Source organism: Ranitomeya variabilis, chromosome 5, assembly GCF_051348905.1.
Source record: "Ranitomeya variabilis isolate aRanVar5 chromosome 5, aRanVar5.hap1, whole genome shotgun sequence".
Taxonomy (NCBI): Eukaryota; Metazoa; Chordata; class Amphibia; order Anura; family Dendrobatidae; genus Ranitomeya; species Ranitomeya variabilis.
This window is the reverse complement of record NC_135236.1, coordinates 674656646-674680893: the sequence shown is the minus strand read 5'-3', so window position 1 is coordinate 674680893 and position 24248 is coordinate 674656646. Positions and strand designations below refer to the sequence as shown.

General features: G+C 43.4%; 1 protein-coding gene across 2 annotated transcripts in view; it reads right to left on the bottom strand.

Annotated features, from left to right (window-relative positions):
* Positions 1-7336: 7336 nt before the first annotated feature.
* Positions 7337-24248, bottom strand: part of RASSF8 (Ras association domain family member 8) — a 34348-nt gene continuing 17436 nt past the window's right edge. For both annotated transcript variants that reach the window (XM_077266867.1, XM_077266868.1), the window contains exons 2-5: positions 17264-17405; positions 11411-12300; positions 10786-10924; positions 7337-10484 (exon numbers count right to left, since the gene is read on the bottom strand). In XM_077266867.1, the coding sequence (XP_077122982.1) occupies positions 10363-10484; positions 10786-10924; positions 11411-12300; positions 17264-17366 (1254 nt within the window). In that variant the 5' untranslated portion in view covers positions 17367-17405 and the 3' untranslated portion in view covers positions 7337-10362. The remainder of the gene's footprint in view (positions 10485-10785; positions 10925-11410; positions 12301-17263; positions 17406-24248) is intronic.

The window sequence follows — 24248 nt, the reverse complement described above, 5'->3', positions numbered from 1 at the left end:
TACAAGAATATAACTACTATAATACTGCTCCCTATGTACAAGAATATAACTACTATAGTACTGCCCCTATGTACAGGAATATAACTACTATAATACTGCCCCCTATGTACAAGAATATAACTACTATAATACTGCCCCTATGTACAAGAATATAACTACTATAATACTGCCCCTATGTACAAGAATATAACTACTATAATACTCCTCCTATGTACAAGAATATAACTACTATAATACTGCCCACTATATACAAGAATATAACTACTATAGTACTGCTCCTATGTACAAGAATATAACTACTATAATACTGCTCCTATGTACAAGAATATAACTACTATAATACTGCTCCCTATGTACAAGAATATAACTACTATAGTACTGCCCCTATGTACAGGAATATAACTACTATAATACTGCCCCCTATGTACAAGAATATAACTACTATAATACTGCCCCTATGTACAAGAATATAACTACTATAATACTGCCCCTATGTACAAGAATATAACTACTATAATACTCCTCCTATGTACAAGAATATAACTACTATAATACTGCCCACTATATACAAGAATATAACTACTATAGTACTGCTCCTATGTACAAGAATATAACTACTATAATACTGCCCCTATGTACAAGAATATATCTACTATAGTACTGCCCCTATGTACAAGAATATAACTACTATAATACTGCCTCATGTACAAGAATATAACTACTATAATACTGCCCCTATGTACAAGAATATAACTACTATAATACTGCTCCTATGTACAAGAATATAACTACTATAATACTGCCCCTATGTACAAGAATATAACTACTATAATACTGCCCCCTATGTACAAGAATATAACTACTATAATACTGCCTCATGTACAAGAATATAACTACTATAATACTGCCCCTATGTACAAGAATATATCTACTATAATACTGCCCCTATGTACAAGAATATAACTACTATAATACTGCTCCCTATGTACAAGAATATAACTACTATAATACTGCCCCTATGTACAAGAATATAACTACTATAATACTGCCCCCTATATACAAGAATATAACTACTATAATACTGCCCCTATGTACAAGAATATAACTACTATAATACTGCCCCTATGTACAAGAATATAACTACTATAATACTGCCCCTATGTACAAGAATATAACTACTATAATACTGCTCCCTATGTACAAGAATATAACTACTATAATACTGCCCCTATGTACAAGAATATAACTACTATAATACTGCTCCTATGTACAAGAATATAACTACTATAATACTGCTCCCTATGTACAAGAATATAACTACTATAATACTGCCCCTAAGTACAAGAATGTAACTACTATAATACTGTCCTTATGTACAAGAATATAACTACTATAATACTGCCTCCTATGTACAAGAATATAACTACTATAATACTGCCCCTATGTACAAGAATATAACTACTATAATATTGCCCCTATGTACAAGAATATAACTACTATAATACTGCTCCTATGTACAGGAATATAACTACTATAATACTGCTCCTATGTACAAGAATATAACTACTATAATACTGCTCCTATATGCAAGAATATAACTACTATAATACTGCCCCTATGTAGAATAATATGGTCACGTTGTGCCTCTCACCATCAGGTATTACTCTTTCTCTGACTATTGGACGTTGCTCAGGTTTCCTCTGACATCTGCAATGGATATTAATGGGTTAAAAAAAAATTCCCAGAGGCCTTTGCAGATCCTTGCACTGATCTGTCTATTTTTGGGATAGGGTGAAATCAGGTTGCACCCGTCCGATTTTACGTGTCTCCTAAATGTCACCTCTTGCGGTGGGGAGGCTGCGCGGCATCAATCAGACATACCTTTCATTGCACCTAAACATAGACTGTCCCGGCCCCACGTGTGGGTGTTGGGGGTTCATATACTTATTATTTGGATGTTTTCTTTGCCTCAGTCTTATAATATACAAGAAGTTTGGATACATCATTATTTAAAGGGCACCTTTTACTTTTTTATCAGATTTTCCCAGAATGTCCGCTATATTGCTCCGTCACCCTCCAGCACTATTGGTGCCGGGACATACCGCCGCCCATTCTTTTATTCTATCTCATACACGGTACGGACTTTCTCCCGCCATTGTTGGATTTTGGGTATATTATGTTCTAACCTTTATTTATCTCTGTCCTCAGGGCTGATTTTTTTGGGGTGAGAGAGCCATTCTCAGGCCCCCATAATAACCCCTTTAAGAAACTGGGGTTTAGTTTTAGTATTTTATTTTATTCCCGTTTTCCAACAGCTATTGTTTTTATATATATATCTTTCCTGTCATCATCGTTGTATGAGGCAGTGCCCATCACTAAGGGGTTAATATCAAACCCCAAGCCAGCCCCCTTATGGTCGGACCTCTTGATTAATATTAGACCCCAGACCAGACCCCCGACCAAAACCTCTAAACATGTTCATTCCCCGGACCAGACCCCCTGAATATATTCAGACACCAATATTAATATCAGACCCCAAACCTGACCCTTACATTTATTTCAGACCCCAGACCAGACCCCTAAAATTTTTCAGACCCCATGACGGAGCTTTGTATTGATATCAGACCCCACCCCTGACTCCTCAAGTATATTAAGCCCCCCATATATTAGCATCAGACCCCTAGATGATTTTCACACCCCAAGCCAGGCCCCCATATTCTTTTCATTCTCTAAACCAGACCCCACAAATATATTTAGATCTCATATATTAGGATCAGACCCCTAAACTAATTTTGGGGGTCTCAGGTCAGCGGCTCCAGGTGCAGTGTACAGGCCACTATCCACTGACTGTGCGCCCTCAGAATAAGCTCATCTGTGTGCTTCTTGTGCCCCCTGCTGTCTGACTGGTGAAATAACACTGATAAAACCAGTTCACACTCGCCACCTAGTGGCGGCACAGATAACTGCAGGACATTGGACCATAATCGCTTTTTATGCTCCATTATGACATTATAATGATTACATTATTACGCTACAGCGACATTTTATGGTTCACTTCTGTGATTTAGCTAAAAAGTTATTTTTAGTTTATAAAGAACCTGGGTGTGAATGGGGCTGTAAACCTTGTTGGAACATCCGCAGCCTGACACCATTATGATCACTCATTAGTCATCCCGTGACTAAGGACTAGGTGATCTGATAACGGCCCAAACCTTATTATAAGCCCTACTACAAAATAGAAATGTTTTTAAGTTCAGCCTGCAGTGTACAGCATGGAGTTTTTCTAATCTAGCTACCATAGCTACATTCACAGCCTTAATACATGTCCTACTATCCTTATAGCTGCCAGAGGGGGAAGGAGACTGTCAGCTATGAATACAATCATAGCAAGTTCCCTAGTCAGTCTCCTTCTCCCTCTGCACAGCGATAAATATAGTCATCACTGGTTCATTCATGAGTCTTCTTCCCCCTCTGGCAGCTATGAATATAGCCATGGCAAGTTCCCTAGTCAGTCTCCATCCCCCTCACAGCTATAAATATAGTAATCGCTGGTTCATTCATGAGTCTCCTTCCCCCTCTGGTAGCTATGAATATAGCCATCGCAAGTTCCTTAGTCTCCTTCCCCCTCTCACAGCTATATTGTCATCGCTGGTCCATTAATGAGTCTCCTTCCCCCTCTGGCAGCTATGAATATAGTCATCACAAGTTCCCTAGTCAGTCTCCTTCCCCATCTCACAGCTGTAAACATAATCATTGCTGGTTCATTCATAAGTCTCCTTCCCCATCTGGCAGCTGTGTATATAGTCATACCAAGTTCCCTAGTCAGAGGGGCAGGGAGACCCATGAATGAACCAGCGATGAATATATTTATAGCCGTGAGAGGGAGAAGGAAACTGACTAAAGAACTTGCGATGAATATATTCATAGTTGCCAGAGGGGAACAGAGACAGATTGGGGAAACTGCAATGACTATATTTAAAGCTGCCAGAAGGGAAAGGAGACTGATGGAGAAATCTGCAATGACTATATTTAGAGCTGCCCGATGGGGAGGGAGACTGATTAGGAAACTTGTTATAACTATATTCACAGTCAATATAATCCCCCAATAATTCCATAGTCAGACTCCTCCCTCCTTTGGTAGCTTTCAATAGTTTCTCAATTTGTTCCCTAGTTAGTCTCCTTATTCCTCTGGCAGCTGTAAATATAGTTATAGTACGTTACCTAGTCAGCCCCATTCCCTTGCAATTGCAAATATAGTCATTACAAGTTCCATAGTAGACTATTTCTACAGCTGCCAGGGTGGAAGGAGACTGACTAGGTAACTTACTATAACGATATTTACAGCTGCATGAGGAGTAAGGAGACTGACTAGGGATCTTGCTTTGAGTATATTCAGATCTGCCAGAAGGAAAAGAAGAGAACCTTTAAGTAACTAGATTTACAGCTGCAAGAGGTGAGAGTATACTGATTAGGGAACTTGCTTTTACTTACAGCTGCCAGAGAGGGAAGGACATTGACTAGGGACCTTGCAATGACTATATACTTGTACAATGCTGCCACATCAGGAAAGAGACTATGTATGCTGTAGATATTGTACCAGACCTGACACTTTACTAAAAAGTCTAACGAGACGCCAGGGGGCGTGGGCAACAGCATCTCAACTCATTTACTATAATGCAGGCCAGAAATTTCTTAGTTGGATGCAAATATATATTGAGGTGTGCGTGTCTTTAAAAAAAATTGCCGCACACAACTCCACAAGTTTTTGCTTTAATAGAGTATGAGATGCCAGTCTTCATAAATCTCACCTATAGTTACAATTGCCAGAGGGGGAAGGAGACTGACCATGGAACGTGCGATGGCTATATTTATAGCTGACAGAGGGAGGAGAATGATTAGGGAATAGTGATGAGCAAGCATGCTCATTTCCTAATAGAGTATTTCGGTATGCTCGACAAAAATGCCTGCGTCGCCACTGCTGCATGTCTCGTGGCTACTCTACAGCCATTTGTCAGGCAAACCCTGCAGGTTTTCTGGATGTCTAACAATCGCTTGACATTCAGGTGCGGAGACTTGAGCATTTTTTTCGAGCACACCGAAAATACTCGACAAGGACACGAGCACGCTCACTCACTCATCACTTACTATGGAATTTTATGAATATTTACAGCTGCCAGAGGGGGAAGGAGACCGACTAGAAAACTTGCAATTACTATATTCAAAACTGCCAGCTGAGGAAGGAGACCTTGTATGCCGTATTAAACATTTTAGAAAAGTGTCAGGATTGGTGTAAGAGATTTAGCAAATGGAGAGCGTGCAACAAATACAATGCACGTCATAAATCTGTCTCATAGCTGGTGCCAAATTTATTGAGGCATGTGCACGCATTACTGCAGTGCAGTGAGTTTTGATTTCTGGCTCACATGTGACATATCAATCTTAATAAATGTACCCCCATATTAACAGACTATGGCATAACGATGACTAGATTTACAGCTGCCAGAAGGGGAAGGACACTTACTAGGTAAGTTGTGATTACTACTGTATATTTACAGCTGCCAAAGGATACCTAGGCTAAGTATGCTGTAGATATTGCCTGAATTATGAGATATTGTGGATTATTGTATTATCTTCAAATTCCTTCTGTAAGGTGGTCACAAAACGGTGAAGATGTTGTGGTGATGATGATAAAGATTTATTAATTCGGATGTCTGAAGGTCCTGTGATGTCACACGACCCTGAACGTTGGTCCCGGTTTTGGCTGTAAGTTAGAAGAAAATGAAAAAGTGTATTCACGCGTAAAGCGCCATGGAAAAAATGGCGCTGACAATCTATTGTCACCATGACAAACGGCTCCCCCTAGTGGCTAAGATGTAACACCACAATATATTCTTATAGCACTCCAGGTTCAGAGGGCACCTAGAGGTTGGCAAATATCTGTAAGGCGCTGCGGAATATGATAGCGGTATATAAAAAAATAAAGATTAAATCACATGTGAGAAAGGTTGCAGCGGTGAGTAATGCGGGGTGAGGGGCTGTGTGCCATTGGTTAGTGCTCATAATTTATACTCTTCCATAATTACCCTTCATTTCAGTTCCACCTGTGTGTATTTATCAATATTTGAATCCCAAATCATAGGAAATTCAAGACTCGGCCCACAAAGAACATCCCCGAAATAAATAACAGGGAATTGGCAAGTACTAAATTTGAAGCTGCCAGAGGGGGAAGGAGATTGACTGAAAATTTACTTGGAACTATGTTTATAGCTACCAAAGGTGGAAAAAAAATTGTGAGCCTACTGGAGACTCATTTTTCTGTATTGGGGACTGGTTTAAGATTGGTATATGAAACATCAGTTTTAATAGATTCCCTTCCATAGTTATAGCTGCTAGAGGGGAAAGAAGATCAACTATGGAACTTAGTTAGTAAGTTAGTTACAGTAAGTTACTAAGTTACTTAGTCAACTATGGAACTATGTTTACAGCTGCCGAGGAGGAACAGAAGACAATCACAGGTTCCCTAGTCTGTCTCCTTTCCCCCCTGGCAGCTGTCAATATAGTCTCCCAATCGTTCCCTAGTCAGTTTTCTTATTCCTCTAGCAGTTGTAAACATAACTGTAACTTGCGATAATAATTTTTAAGCTGCCAGGAGGGAAAGGAAACTGACTAGGTAACTTACTTTAACTATATTTACAGCTGCCTGAGGAGTAAGGAAAACTAATGAAGGAATTGTAATGACAGGTATCAAAAGAGGAAGATGAACACCAAGGGAACTAATGTGGAATTCTATTGACAGCTGCCAGAGGAGGAAGGAGACTGACTAGGTAACCACTAGGGAACTATATTAACAGCGGTGAGAAGACAAGACTGACTAGGTAACTTACAGTACCTATAGTTACAGGTGCCAGAGGGGGAAGGAGACTAACTAGGTAATAAATAATATTAATAAATATTACTTACAGCTGCCAGAGGAGGAAGGAGAAGGATTAAGGAACTAGAGGAGGAAATGTGTTGACAACTGGTATAAGAGAAAGACTACTAGCTAGGGAACTAATGTGGGATTATATTGACAGCTGCAAGAGGGGGAAGGAGACTGACTAGGTAAACAATGGGGAACTATATGAACGGCAGTGAGAGAAAAGACTAACTAGGTATCTTAGGATACCTATATTTACAGGTGCCAGAGAGGGGAAGGAGACTAATTAGGTAACTTACAATAAATATAATTTACAGCTGCCAGAGGAGGAAGGAGAATGACTTGCTGGTGAAAGACATAATGCAGAGAAATAGGATGTCTCTCTCGATACATTGCAGTGAATAAAGACAGGAGACGGCCTTCCCAATGTGTGCGGGAATATATTGTATGCAACAAAACCATTTTTTTTTTCTTTGCATTTCGTAACAATATTTAACCATGTGTGGGTAACATTAGAAAATATATAATATCGTAACAGAAAAAAAAAAAAATAGGTAATTACATATAATACAGGGTTTGCATTGGAGCAAAAGCAGAGCTTAAATCATTCACAGTTTCTGTCCAAAATCGCAGTCACGTAAAATATATATATACTGCATATATCGTCGTCCAATCAGAACGCACAAAAGTCCTTTCACAATTCGTAGTACGAGTACGTTTTCCTTCAATTAGGGGTCGGTCAATAAGCGCGCGTCGGGGCGGCAGCCATTTTGCTGAGGGGAGTATAGCAATAGATTCTGAGTGTGTATATATATATATTTATTTATTACGGCCTCATGGGCACAAGCAGGTGTGATGTTAACCATGATAGGCCTAGAGGTGTCCTAAGATCATGGTCGCCCTTAGTATCGGAATTTCAAAATGGCTGCCACCGACATATATATATCCGCACCGCCCTTTTAAAAATTCCCAGTTTTTTTGTTATTTATTTTTTTTTAAATAAAGTTATAAATTGCTCACGTGAATGTTTTCTTTTTTTTTTACCGCGGTTTTCGCAGTAATTCTCACACATCCATTTACAGTCGACACGTAACACGCGCCATTCGCTCCTCGTCAGCCTGGATAATACTGTGTGTTAGGGTGAGGCCACACGTCGCGGCTTTATGCGACGTTTTGTCACGATTTTCAGAAAATCTCCACAAAAAAAAAAAAAAAATTGCTGTTGTTAATTTGACCCATATTTGTATTGTGTAAATGACGGAGGAGATTTATTTTATTATTTTTGTCAGAAGTGCTGGTTTAAGGCGGCAGAATAAACTTCTGGTCGAGTCTCTGACTGCAGAGGAACTAGGCCGCTTATTTTATAGAACTGGTTGCCATGTTGTTCATAGCAACCAATCAGGGATCAGCTCTCATTCTCTAGACAGCGCTGGGCAAATGGAAGCTGGCTTCTGATTGGTTGCTTGGGGGAGACAAGGCTTCATCGCCTGGATGAGGCCTAGTCTACAACTCCATCATTTCACTAATAAAGTGAATGTTAAGGGGGATTCCAGTGACTGCCGGGGACCCCTACTGATAGAGCTAAGAAAAAAACAACAATTGCACATGCAAGTTCCATATTTTAGTCAAGCACTGTAACACTCAATCCCCACAGCGGCCATTTTGAATCACTCATTTCTACAAAATGGCTTCCGGATGAATGTACAATAGACAAAACCAAGGAATGTAGAATACAAACATCCTCCATTTTGTTATAAATATGTAGAAAACAAAAAAAAAGTGGTAAAAATTCCCATAGGAAAAAAAAGTGTCTGCGTTCTGAATCTATAAAGCTATGGCGCCATTTTAGAGGATCACGCGGGGCGTGTATATTTATTACATGAAACCAGATTCATCCCCGGGGTTGTCATTAGCTTTTGGGACGCGCTTCAAACCTCTTGGCGATATTGGGGGACACAGAGGAGGATGGGAGGGGTACGCAGATTGTCCGCTATTTGGCAATAGTACACCTGAATGCTTGGAACTACATTCAATGGCGGGGACAAAAAATAACGCTCTGGAGTGTTCCTTCTCTAGGACGTTTTTACATTAACAGTCCCGTAATCCGGCATCCGACTGTCTGGAAATTCTGATTCATTAGGCCCCATACAACCAAATTAGAGGTCGCTGTCGATTCTGTATCATGTAACATTACAAAAAAAAAGAAAATTCCATCAGGAATGTGACATATTGCCCCCAGGCACAAAAACATCTCAATATTGCCCAGATATCAATTACAATTTTTTTTTTTATAACCTGAAAACCTTAAAGGGGACCTCTCACTAAATTTCTAAATTTAAACTCAGTACCTCCTCTGATTTCCGCTGTCCCGCCGATTCCGGAACAGTTTTTCTTTTTCTTCTGTGACCTTCAGTTCCCAAGTTATGTCCCCTGGTAATAATAATGCAAATTTTCCTTTCAGTCATCTTCTTTGTGGGCGTGGCTGTCAAAACAGCCACGCCCATAGTTCTGTGCAGATGGATGATGGGTAAATTTGCATCCTGATTATCGGGGGGCATAACTTGGGAACGGAGGGTCATAGGAAAAAAAGAAAAACTGTTTCAGAATCAGTAGAGCAGCGGCAATTGGAAGGGGAACTCAGTTTAAATGAAAAAATAACCCCTTTAACACAGAATATTGGGGTTCCATAAACTGACTTCATCTTTTGGATTAGCCCCTCAGAATTAGAAGCGGTCCTCACAATATGGAATGGCTTGGAAGTGTCGGCTAACCCATAATATAGAAAAGCCAATTGGCATCACAAATCTATATAAAGTAGAAGTCCGATGATCCGGCACCATGGTTCGAGTATGAATGTCAGACCGGATCAAATGGAATTGTATTGTGGTCCAGAAAATCTGATAGACCGTAAGTGCCGTAGATACTGGTATCGTGCAGTAACTATTATTGTGCCCAACAGAATAATACTGTGAACCCTAGTCCAAAATTTTTTTTTCAAAAAAGTTTCAACGTGCTTCGTCGTAACACTGTTCTGGTTAATAATAGAAGAAAAAAAGTACAATGAAATACTGGACATACATAAGAAACACATCAACGTCTTAGCAACGGTATGAGATAGAAAATTTCTAAACTGGTGGAAAAATAGATATTTATATCACGTTCTATCCTTCCATGGGCATTTCTATTCAAAATAATACTCCAAAAATAGCATTCGATAAGCAAAAAAAGTGTCAACCTCAGGTCAACACGGGCAGCAAAGTCCTATTGCTCAGATACTTGGTGATGGTTTCCATCTGTGGTTTCCTCGTGTAGGAGTGGCAAAAAAGGATGGCTCCTTGAGTAAAAAGGGAGGAGGCCGAAGCGAAGGAGGAGAACTCATGACCCTCCAAAGGTTTTAGAAATGTAAGAAAAGTCTGGAACTGGGTCCATCCGAAAACGATGTGTAGTTATACGTAGATGCCCTCGGGGTTGAACCCTGAAGACAAGGCGTTCTGGAGGATCCGTAAGTTGCTTGGAAGCTGTCTTGAAGTCACGGGCCGTTTTAGAGACCCTGACTGGAATGCTGGCTCTAGAAGAGAAAAATGGCAAAAGGAAATGGTTTAAAAAAAACAAAAACTTTTTTCAAATTAACTTACTGTAATAGGGTTATATAGTGATTAAAATGGAACCTCGGGGGCGGGGTTTAGAAAAAAATAGATATATTAAAATAGGCCACTACATTAGCTATGGATGTCTGAAAAATCGGCCTTACCCAGGTTGTCGTAGACTCTACTAAAAAGAAAGTGGCACTGTTCACACTGGACTATATGGTGGCACTACAAAAAAAAGTGAAAACAAGAAAAATAATGGGGGACCCAAAGCAAGCGTACCTTTTTCTGGCTGCGGGAATTCAGCTTCGCTGGGCTCTGCGGGCAGTACTGTAACCTTAGTACCAGTCTGCTGGATAAACTGCTGGAGATTCACTTGTCGGAGTTCTTTGGTCAGCTGTTCGAGTTCCTGCTCTCGCTCCTGGAGGGAGGGACAATCAGAATTTAAAAATAAGTAAATAAATAAAATTGCCCTGAAAGCTGTCAAATATTTTTGTCAGGTAGAAAACAGCTCAGAGGAGATGACATTTCTCTTACCCAACCTCCTATGGCCAGTTCACACAAACTACATGACTCTGCAGGGGTGGGAGAACACGGTAGCAAACTCCTCCCATGCTTAAGGAGAATATGAAGACTGAACCTATTCTGTGGTATGATGGGAGTCATGTATGTCTCCACGCTCACTGATCTCTTTTGCTGCCCGCCTATAGACAGTGAGTTAGGGAGCACATGGGAAAGAGTTCACATGGAGCCACATAGCTGTGCACTGGAGCTGCATACATGAACCTCTCCATTCGCGCTCACTCATCTTAATAACCTGCCAACAGACAACCTGAGCGGAGGATGTAATGGCGCCATAATGGCTGTCACTCAGCTACCTCGCCGATACACAGCTGCCATGACTCACCAATAGCCTCTTTGCCGCTTGCCCCAGTGACCGCTCCACAGCCTTGGCCCCATTCTCCAGCCGGACACTTTCCTGCCCTTGATTGTCCAGCTCCCCTTTGATCTTTTCGATCTTCCCCCTGACAATCTCCTCGTTGATCTGTGCTTCTTGCATGACCATCTGTAACCTCTCGGCCTCGATGCCGCTCTCGATGCTCTGGATTTTGCTCAGGTGGTCCTTCAGCTGGCCCTCGCACTGACGCATGCGCTGGGTCATCTCCTCAAGTTGTTCCTGGAGTTGTTTCTCATTTTCCACCTCAATCTGGAACTCGTTCTCCCAGAACTCCTCTTCACCGATCTCCACGTCGTTCCGTTTGATCTTCTGCTCCCATTTCCCAATTTCATCCTCCAAGCCGGACTTGTACTTCTGCTCCCAGTATCGCAACTCGGCGTCGCTGGAGTCCAGCTGCTTCTCCAGGGTCAGGAGCTTGTCGGACTGTAGGTGGACGAGCTTCTTCAGCTCCTCGCCCGTTGTCTTGTAGTTATTGAGCACTTTTTGCTTAAATTCAGACTCTTTGCCTTTACCGAAAATGTCGATAAGTCCTTTGGCCCCGCCGGTAAAAGTCAACGATTTCCTCTTTGGTTCACGCCTCTTTAATGACTTATCGTTCTGCGGCCTCAGCTTGGCCAGAGGTGGAAGGCTCTGCCGGTACAGGTTCCTCTCGGGCACATGGGAGATGGTGTCAGATGTAGGACGTTCACTGAGAGACGGCCCGGTGCGCCTGAGGATGAGCTGCACGTCGCTCGCGTACTGCCCCCACTTGTTCAGGGAGATCACCGGGTTCTCATGGGGAGCCAGGTGCCTCTCCGAATCTCTCCATTTTTCTATCAAGGTGTATCTCCCAGTGCGACCTACCAAATAAAAGGAGGAGATGGTTAATTTAGGAACCTAACGGTATATGGTTTGGTTAGCACAACAACCGGCAGAGCGCTCTACCCCATCACGTCCGATCGGCTCTTCTCAGAGACTTTCTATGAAGCCCATAAATTGGTCTGATCTCCGAGCATCTGAGCTGATCGGCACCGCTGCTGGTTGCCGCTTTGGGCCCGGAGCGCTCTGCCCCATCCGATCGTCTCAAATGTGGGAAATCCCAAATCCTTAATTTTATATTTATGAAGGTTTCTCCCAGAAACCATCAGAGTCAGCAATGATCCTGGGGGAGTCATACATTTATCATCTAGCCTGTGTTTGTTGGACAACCCCTTTAAATTTGAAGACAGAGGTGGAGAATTATCACTTCTGGACCCTTCCTTTAATAATTCTGATGCTTTCTCCTGGAAACAGCAGTGTAGCTCCACCCTTTAATAATCCTGACCGTTTCCTGTGAAAACAAGTCAGCAGTGTAGCTCCACCCCCGAGGGACCCCATATAAGATGGCTTCTGACTGTCAGGACATGCTGGAAATTGTAGTGCTGCAACAGCATGAGAGCCGGCGGCTGGAGCTCATTGATATAGAATACTAGAACTCTCAGTGCGACAGATGGAACGACACGAGGGCTGCAGCAGGTGGCGCCGCGGGAGCTCTGCCAGCAGGTGGCGCTGCGGGAGCTCTGCCAGCAGGGGGCGCTGCGGGAGCTCTGCCAGCAGGGGGCGCTGCGGGAGCCCTGCCAGCAGGTGGCGCCGCGGGAGCACCGTCCACGCCGTGCATCTAGTGAGACTAATAGACCGGGATTCGTTTACCAATAATTTAATTTCTGTGTCTAAATTAGTAGCCCGCATAACCGGACGGCGTTTTTTGTGACAACCGGCACCGTGAGATCAAACCCGTGCTAAAATACTGGAAAAAAGTAAAATTTTATAAAAAAAAAAAAAAAAAAAAATGTCATTCGCTTTTGATGGCGCGACTCCAATAATTGCCGTTTAATGAAACACAAATACTCTCGGCAGCCAAATCACCGCCGGAGCGGGAAGTGTTTGAACACATGGCGGCGGCTGCGTGTCTGATCGCACAGACTGCGCGGGGGCCATATTGGCATCTCTTACAGTAGGTGAAAAAAAAAAAAGCCGGGTTTCAGTATCAGCCATGATTGAATTAAAGGGGTGGGGGAGTGCTTTTTAATGTAGCAAACCATTTTCCCCTTCAAAAGACACCCATCTATACCAGGGTTATGAGACAACCCCTTTAAGAACGGTCACATGATCTATTTCCCCCCCCCTTTCGATTGCTACAATGCCTGCTGATCATAAAGAATGAAAGGAGCAGTACTGAGCACGTGCGACCACTTCGTAGGTTCGGTGGTCGCACGCGCTCACTGCCGCCAGGACCACCAGCGGACATACATTTATTATCTATTTTGTCTATGCGGGACAATCCCTTTAAAAATGTGGGCAGAGAATTAGTACTTTTCGCCCGTTTTTCCACTTTGGGAGACCATTATAGCGATTATTATTATCCCCTCTGGCTCAGTTTTGATAAAAGTCCTAATTTAAAGAATTTTTTTTCTGATGTACATTCCCTTTAAGACCTCACCCCACACCCCTAAATAAAAAAAAAATGTCAAAACCCATTTTAAATCAGTGAAAAATTATGCTTCTGCGATTTACAGGATTTTCAGGCAAATTCTGGGAAGAGCCCCCGGAGATTGCGCAATGTGAGATTTCCTCACTGAGGAGGTTTATTAGCTCACTGGTAAAAAAAAATAGATAAAAAGAATGAAAAGAAAAGATATAATAATAATAATAATGATAATAATAATAATTTACTGTATATAACAAAAAATAAAAAATAAATAAACAAAAAGAATGAAAAAAAGGATAATAATTTACTGTATATATAACAAACAAAAAAAATTAAAATAATAATAATAATAATAATAATATAATTTACATAATTAAAAAAAAAACAAAAAAAAGAAAAAAATAATAAAATGCTAAAAAATAATAAAAATTATTTATATAATATAAATAATTTTTTTTAAAATTGGTGGCAGCATGAAGGAGCCCTGCAGGAATAGAAACTCATCGAAAACTTTGGGTACAACTTTTTAAATTCCCCTTTAAAGAAGATTTTGAGTGGGGTTGTGGGGTTGTGGGGGGGGGGAATTTGTGATAATTATGAAAGGTTGGAGCAGATTTTAAAGCCCCCTCCCAGTAATCAGTCCCTGATCAGGCCCCTCTAATCTTCTGAACCCATCCCAGTAAATTAAGAAAAACATAGATCTCAGGGAGAGAGAGGGGCAAAGGACCCCCCGAAAATGTCCAGGCCCACAATATCTGTAGCTGTGTGTCTCCCCCCACCTTAAATGTTGGGAGTTGTGGTTTTGCAGAAAGCCACAGGCTGAGAAGTGCAGATGGAGAGAAACTACCTCTTTAAATTAACCCTTTCTGGTCTGAATGTAGCATAATAAGAGAGGAGCTGTCAATCACGCTGCAGCTCCACCCCCTCCCGGAAGCTGATCCGCCTTTTAAAACACTAACGGCACCGTTCCACCTCCAGAGAGCTGCAGCAGTAATCAGCTGATCGTGGAGGTGCTGGGAGTCAGTAGTCACAGCAGGGGGCTCCCAACCCTACCCAGTAGAGTTTTCTTGGAAATTCTTATTCACCTGGTCAAAAGTTTCTAATTTTGCTCTTATTTTATTCCCGTTGTTCCCCTCAGCATTCAGTCTTTTGATGCTTGAAAATCCGCCGTATGGATCCAGAGATACGGGCCTTTTCATGAGCTTTAGTAAGTGGGCGTGGCTCAAAGGGTAATTATGCAGAGCCTGGAGACACGCCCCAGAGGATCCTGTGAGCCACGCCCCATTGAAAACACCATTAAAAAGGCCCATATCTCGGGAACCATATAGCGGTATTTATAGAAAACAAAGTGGAATACTTGGAGAAGCAGCGGTAATAAAATAAGACCAATAACTGGACACTAGACCTGGTGGCAGGTGTTCTTTAAAGGGGAAGTGCTCATTAATATACAGGCATGCAAGCAGCACGTCGACGGGTTAACATATGTACAGGTTTCTTTACGCAGTGCACGGTGACCCTGGATTTGCCAACCATGAAGGACATGATCAGACTAAATTGGATTGTGTCTCTTATTTCCCAAGTTATTGCCGGGCTGGGCTTTAATGAGGGGTGTGTGTGGGGAGGTGTCACGAAATCCCACAGCTTTTTATGAAAACAAAGTGTTGACCCCAGTCATGTGGCCTGAAAAACAAACATGGCCGACATTTTGATGTTCTCAGAAATGTTTATTTAGTTGGGCTCAGTTGTTGGATTAAATACGGAGATGAAAAGGAGAAGGACTCTGCTTGTGACTGTGGGGGGTCACAGGCAGCGGGTGGGCTAAAGTTGTCCAGAAACATTAATCGTAAAATCTGGAAACTGCAATGATTACGACAGAGGAATAAAGGATCGGCAGGTTGCACAGGAGACAAGCAGTGGCAAGAGGAGACCGAGAAAGATAGATGTCAGTTCTATGAGGAGACCGGGAGAGATGGATGGTGGTCTATGAAGAGATCAGGAAAGATGGATGGTGGTCTACAAAGATCAGGAGAGACAGATGGCGGTCTACGAAGAGTTTGATGGCAATCTACGAGGAGACCGTAAGATGGATGGCGGTCTGAGGAGATCGGGAGAGATAGATGGCAGTATACGAAGAGATCGATATAGATGGATGGTTGTCAATGAAGAGATAGGGAGAGATAGATGGCGGTCAACGAAGAGATCGGTAGAGATGGATGGTGGTCTATGAGGAGATCGGTAGAGATGGATGATGGGATATGAGGAAATCGGTAGAGATGGATGGTGATCTATGAGGAGATCGGTAGAGATGGATGGTGATCTATGAGGAGATCGGTAGAGATGGATGGTGGTCTATGAGGAGATCGGTAGAGATGGATGGTGGTCTATGAGGAGATCGGTAGAGATGGATGGCGGTCTACGAGAAAATCTGTAGAGATGGATGGTGGTCTACAAGGAGATCGGTAGAGATGGATGGTGGTCTACGAGGAAATCTGTAGAGATGGATGGTGGTCTACGAGGAGATCGGTAGAGATGGATGGTGGTCTACGAGGAGATCGGTAAAGATGGATGGTGGTCTATGAGGAGATCGGTAGAGATGGATGGTGGTCTATGAGGAGATCGGTAGAGATGGATGGTGGTCTATGAGGAGATCGGTAGAGATGGATGGTGGTCTATGAGGAGATCGGTAGAGATGGATGGTGGTCTATGAGGAGATCGGTAGAGATGGATGGTGGTCTATGAGGAGATCGGTAGAGATGGATGGTGGTCTATGAGGAGATCGGAAGAGATAGATGGCGGTCTATGAAATAGGGAGAGATGGATGGTGGTCTATGAGGAGATCGGGAGAGTTTGATGGTGGTCTATGAGGAGATCAGGAGAGTTTGATGGTGGTCTATGAGGAGATCAGGAGAGATAGATGGCGGTCTACAGGGAGAGATGGATGGCGATCTACGAGGAGATCAGGAGAGATAGATGCGATCTACGAGGAGATCGGGACAGATTCATTAGTCTATGAGGAGATCGGGAGAGATGGAATCTCTATGAGGCCGTACCCCCCGATTTCACGCCAGCGTTCGGGGAGCAGGTGTCATGCACTAAATGCTTCTCTGACTGGACCTTGAAAAGATTAGAACACAAGGGCCTGAGCGCGCGTCTGGTGCTCCACAGCTGTGCTCGGTAAGTCTGGACGCCATCTGCTTCTTCTGCCACTGGGCACATTCCACCAGTTGGACCCCAGACTTCAGATCAGAGCCTCTGCTTATCTTCTTGGAGCTCCAGCATCCAACTTAACCCCTAAACTTCGTCGTCACCATTATATTACATACGTGAAGACCCCATCCCCTTCAGGCCAGACTCACCTATGGCCTGTGCCAGGGCGATGACAACTTCCTGGCACGTGGTCGCCTCCGTCACCCCGCAGACGATCCTCTGGACCCCGTCCACCCACACTTTGAGTTCCATGATGAGGATCAGAGATTGGCAGCTCACGTCATGTCAAATCTGCGGAGATCAACACAACAGGACATTACTTATTTATTTGTTTTAGGAATTGTTTTTCCCCCTGTTCATCCTGTTCCACCTGGTTCATGACAAGTATAATAAAGGCAGATTAGTGGAATGAGGGGGTGGGGAGTCGCTCTTAAAACCTGTCCGTCAGCTCCTGACACACTGTAACGCAGGCCTCTGCTGAACGCCAACTTCAATCATCTGGAGGAAATTAAAGATCCTTCTACCTGCCAAGAACAGCGCCGCGCCGGCCGGGGTGAGGCCGTTTCCGTGAACAGGCAGCGCCCCGCGTTCACCCCGCACCCCAGTCCACTTTGCTGACATCTTGCAATTCAATCCCGCGCTCCAGGATCCTACACAAACAGACCCGACACTCGAGAGCGGAGGGGGTCACACGGGAGAAGAGGCGATGTCTGTGCCGTGTGTATCCCTGCGTACAAAGAGCGCTCGCGGATCGCAGCCGTCATCGTCACAGCAGCGCAGAGGATTTCAGCACTGAAAGAGCGCGGCCGAGCTGTATACCGCAGAGGCGGGTTCTGCTGGGTGCCATCTCATATGTTTACTCCTTGGCGCAAGAATGAAGGAGCTGTCAGAAAAAAAATGCGGCATTCTTGGGCTGCCCCCAGCGGGGGGCGCCCTGTCGAGATATGTTGGGCTTTCAAAGAGGGAGACCCCACCAGAATGGAGCCGCCCCGTGTGTGGTCGCCTGTAATACCACACACCACCTGTGGACAGGGGAGGCGCCATTTTACCAACCTGAGTAACATCCACAGTGGCAGCTCCAGACAGCTGCTCCCCCTGTACGGGAGGTTCGGGACCGTCACCCCCTCTCTCCGGCCTCATTATGGAGGACCCTCGCCCCCTTGATTTTCAATTACCGCTCGCTCAGTTTTCCGCCGGTTGCCATAGGTACCGGAGTTCTGTCTTTTCTCCATCTTCCTCTGTGATATGTTGCAGGGCGAGTGCCGAATCTTTACAACATCCCCAATAGTGCAGAAGGGGAGGAAACAGCCCTTTCCTGAAATACTCTGTGCCGTTGTGACACCTGTTTTGGAGTTACAACCTTTTGGGTTCCCCTTCTAACATCACGTATGGCCCTCTCCTCCTGCAAGCGTGCAGCAAACTGCTTTCCTTAAGTACTCTGTGCTGCTGTGTAACCTCCTCGGCCCCTGTACACAGCCTCCATCTGCCGTATATCACTCCTCTGCCCCTGTAAACAGCCTCCTTCTGCAGTACATCGCTCCTCTGCCCCTGTATACAGCCTCCTTCTACAATACATCGCTCCTCTGCCCCTGTAAACAGCCTCCTTCTGCAGCAGTACATCGCTCCTCTGCCCCTGTATACAGCCTCCTTCTACAGTACATCGCTCCTCTGCCCCTGTAATCAGCCTCCTTCTGCAGAACATCGCTCCTCTGCCCCTGTATACAGCCTCCTTCTGCAGTACATCGCTCCTCGGCCCCTGTACACAGCCTCCTTCTACAGTACATTGCTCCTCGGCCCCTGTACACAGCCTCCTTCTACAGTACATTGCTCCTCGGCCCCTGTACACAGCCTCCATCTACAGCACATCACTCCTCTGCCCCTGTACACAGCCTCCTTCTGCAGTACATCGCTCCTCTGCCCCTTTAAACAGCCTCCTTCTACAGTACATCACTAATCTGCCCCTGTATACAGCCTCCTTCTGCAGTACATCGCTCCTCCGCCCCTGTAAACAGCCTCCTTCTACTGTACATCACTAATCTGCCCCTGTATAGAGCCTCCATCTGCAGTACATCGCTCCTCTGCCCCTGTACGCAGCCTCCTTCTGCAGTACATCACTAATCTGCTCCTGTATAGAGCCTCCATCTGCAGTACATCGCTCCTCTGCCCCTGTAAACAGCCTCCTTCTACAGTACATCACTAATCTGCCCCTGTACACAGCCTCCATCTGCAGTACATCGCTCCTCTGCCCCTGTAAACAGCCTTTTTCTGCAGTACATCGCTCCTCTGCCCCTGTACACAGTCTCCATCTGCAGTACATCGCTCCTCTGCCCCTGTAAACAGCCTTCTTCTGCAGTACATCGCTCCTCTGCCCTGTAAACAGCCTCCTTCTACAGCACATCGCTCCTCGGCCCCTGTATACAGCCTCCATCTACAGCACATCACTCCTCGGTCCCTGTATACAGCCTCTATCTACAGTACATCGCTCCTCGGCCCCTGTATACAGCCTCCTGCAGTACATCACTAATCTGCCCCTGTATACTCCCGATTTTTATTTTACAGTTGATAGTGTCTGTCTTCAGTGAATACAGATTTTACCTCAGAATTGAGAATTTTGACAATGGCTGATCAGTTTTGGCAGAGAAAGAAAACGATTGCTCTGATAATATATATCACAAAGTTGCTTATTTTCAGGTGTATTATTGATCTATGAAATAAAAATTAAAACTACGTTTACTCTTTAATCGTTTAGATGCCGCTTTTAATCCTATTCACGACATCTAAGGGGTTAACCTGCTAGGATCAGAACAGATACCATATTGTTTGCCCCTAGATACCTCTGACACATCTGTGGCCATGGACCCCAAGGTGGGATGGAACCTTTCCCAACAGGGGGCAATGTGTAAAAGCTGCGCCTCTCGTGACCGGGCTGCATTAATAATCACCCCCCACAAACCAAATCCCAGCAGACGTGTAGACATGTTAAGGCTTGAGATCCTCGTAACAAAGGGGGGGATGGAAAGTGAAATGAAATGTCACAATGGTCGCCTCCTTCCGCAGACAGAGCTGCGGAGTGACAATGGATCAGGACTTGTCAACACCCCGTAATTCAATCATTACCTTTACGTGGACGACTGCCCATCAACAACCAGAAGAACTAGACCTGTGGCGGCCATATTGGTTGTCACCCAACTTGCCCAGGATAACTCAGAGCCCTGACTGTTCGCTTTCTATAAGGCCGCACTAATTACTGTGGACCCGGACCCCCGGCCCGGCCACAGACCTGCTGCCTCAGCACATCTAATGGGATCCCGGGAAGGGGGAGTGAGCAAAGTGGGAAAGGTCTCTAATTTATTGTGAAGAAGAGGGGGATGGGAAACTGCCAGTAATGAGGGGGCACATAAGGGGGGATTCACACTGTGAGGTCAAATCAAGTATTTCTCAGTGAACTTTACAAAAATCCTGTCAAAAACTTTCACAAATAAACAAGATGCAACATGTGAAAGGGCCTCTGCACAGGTATTCTGTATCTGACACACTGACACAAACTACAGCTGTGCGAGCCGGGCGAGGACAAATCATCACATGAAGGTATCATTATAGTCAATGAGTCATGTCACACCATCCTATGTACAAGAATATAACTGCTATAATACTGCACCTATGTACAAGAATATAACTACTATAATACTGCCCCTATGTACAAGAATATAACTACTATAATACTGCTCCTATGTACAAGAACATAACTACTATAATACTGCCCCCTATGTACAAGAATATAACTACTATAATACTGCTCCTATGTACAAGAATATAACTACTATAATACTGCCCCCTATGTACAAGAATATAACTACTATAATACTGCTCCTATGTGCAAGAATATAACTACTATAATACTGCCCCTATGTGCAAGAATATAACTACTATAATACTGCTCCCTATGTACAGGAATATAACTACTATAATACTGCCCCTATGTGCAAGAATATAACTACTATAATACTGCTCCTATGTACAAGAATATAACTACAGTACTATAATACTGCCCTCTATGTACAAGAATATAACTACTATAATACTGTCCCCTATGTACAAGAATATAACTACTATAATACTGCTCCTATGTGCAAGAATATAACTACTATAATACTGTCCCCTATGTACAAGAATATAACTACTATAATACTGCCCTCTATGTACAGGAATATAACTACTATAATACTGTCCCCTATGTACAAGAATATAACTACTATAATACTGCCCCTATGTACAAGAATATAACTACTATAATACTGTCCCCTATGTACAAGAATATAACTACTATAATACTGTCCCCTATGTACAAGAATATAACTACTATAATACTGCCCCTATGTACAAGAATATAACTACTATAATACTGTCCCCTATGTACAAGAATATAACTACTATAATACTGTCCCCTATGTACAAGAATGTAACTACTATAATACTGCCCCTATGTACAAGAATATAACTACTATAATACTGCCCCTATGTACAAGAATATAACTACTATAATACTGCCCCTATGTACAGGAATATAACTACTATAATACTGTCCCCTATGTACAAGAATATAACTACTATAATACTGCCCCTATGTACAAGAATATAACTACTATAATACTGCTCCTATGTACAAGAATATATCTACTATAATACTGCCCCTATACACAAGAATATAACTACTATAATACTGCCCCTATGTACAAGAATATAACTACTATAATACTGCTCCTATGTACAAGAATATAACTACTATAATACTGCCCCTATGTACAGGAATATAACTACTATAATACTGCCCCTATACACAAGAATATAACCACTATAATACTGCCCCCTATGTACAAGAATATAACTACTATAATACTGCCCCTATATACAAGAATATAACTACTATAATACTGCCCCTATGTACAGGAATACAACTACTATAATACTGTCCCCTATGTACAAGAATATAACTACTATAATACTGCCCCTATGTACAAGAATATAACTACTATAATACTGCTCCTATGTACAAGAATATATCTACTATAATACTGCCCCTATGTACAAGAATATAACTACTATAATACTGCCCCTATATACAAGAATATAACTGCTATAATACTGCCATATGTATGTATATATACATAGAAGCTTTTCTGTCTTCCGCTCGCTCCTCGTCTTCTCCGTGGGATCTATATTAAGCTCCGGCACACAATCAGTGACTCATCCGCCATCTCCATCTGGAGAAGTTATCAGTGGAAGTTTCTTCTAAACTTGTGTAAGTAACACAGCAGAGGGGGAGATAATGGCGGTATTAATACTCCATTATCTGCAGCGGGTGGGCCGCTCTCCACTTCAGGCTTCTATTTTGGGGGGCTGCTATCTGCGTATACTTGTGATCACCCCGACATTCACTTGTGGTTTTCCTTCAGATGATGGGACAATATGGAGGACGTATCTACTATATAATTGTCTAAGGGTCACTTCCGTCTTTCTGTCTGTCCTTCTGTCTGTCTGTCACGGATATTCATTGGTTGCGGCCTCTGTCTGTCATGGAAATCCAAGTCGCTGATTGGTCGCGGCAAAACGGCCATGACCAATCAGCGACAGGAACAGTCTGGCGGCAAATGGCCACTCCTTACTCCCCGCAGTCGGTGCCCGCTCCGTACTCCCCTCCAGTCAGCACTCACACAGGGTTAATTGCAGCGGTAATGGACCACGTTATGCCGCGGTGTAACGCACTCCGTTACCGCTGCTATTAACCCTGTGTGACCAACTTTTTACTATTGATGCTGCCTATTCGGCAACAATAGTTAAAAGATCTAATGTTAAAAATAATTTAAAAAAAATAAAAAAATCGTTATATACTCACCCGTCCGTCAGCCCCTCGGATCCAGAACCGGGCTTTCCCGCTCCTCGCGACGTTCCGGTGACCGCTACGTCATCATCTCGTGAGACCGCAATGCACTCTTGAGACCGGAGCGCCCGAGGAGCGTCGGTAACCGCTTCGCCTGGATCCGGGGCCAACGGAAGGTGAGGATATAACTATTTTTTATTTTAATTCTTTTTTTAACAGGGATATGATGCCCACATTGCTATATACTACGTGGGCTGAGCAATATAATACGTGAAAAAAAAACTTACATAGCAAATAGATAATGGCTGCACTCAATTTTACTGTTCTAAAGCAAGGAAATGTGCGATACATGAAATGTGAACAGCATAATGGCTTGTGAAATCTATGAAAAAAATCATATGCGATGCTTAGCACAAGATTTGGCCAAAAGTTGTGAGCCCATCCACCAAACGTCAAGGTAATCTCAGATCGGATGGGTCCCTGACCTCTCTGCCTAGTGTGAACACTTACCTATGGCTAATAACATGGTAAAGCCTGCATTTATAGGAAGGTCGGAACCAACTGTGTTTGGATGTAATTAAAATCACAGCATGGTGAAGGGCGGGGCGTTCAAGTCAGAAAAAAATAGTACATAGCAAATAATGGTCAACTGACCGAATAGCAATCTAGTCTGAACTGGTGCATAACCAAAACAAACTAGACTAGATACTTCTTGGGCTGTGCTATATACTCCGTAAGCTGTGCTATATACTACGTGGGCTGTGCTATATACTCCGTGGGCTGTGTTATATACTCCGTGGGCTGTGCTATATACTACGTGGGCTGTGCTATATACTCCGTGGGCTGTGCTATATACTCCGTGGGCTGTGCTATACACTCCGTGGGCTGTGCTGTATACTCCGTGGGCTGTGCTATATACTACGTGGGCTGTGCTATATACTACGTGGGCTGTGCTATATACTACGTGGGCTGTGCTATATACTACCTGGGCTGTGCTATATACTACCTGGGCTGTGCTATATACTACCTGGGCTGTGCTATATACTACCTGGGCTGTGCTATATACTACGTGGCTGTGCTATATACTACGTGGGCTGTTATATACTACATGGCCAGCTGCGAACAATTAGCGACAGGCGCAGTCCAAATCCTATTCAATGTATTATTCTAAAATCTTCATAAATAAACTACATACATATTCTAGAATACCCGATGCGTTACAATCGGGCCACCATCTAGTCACAGTATAACCAGGC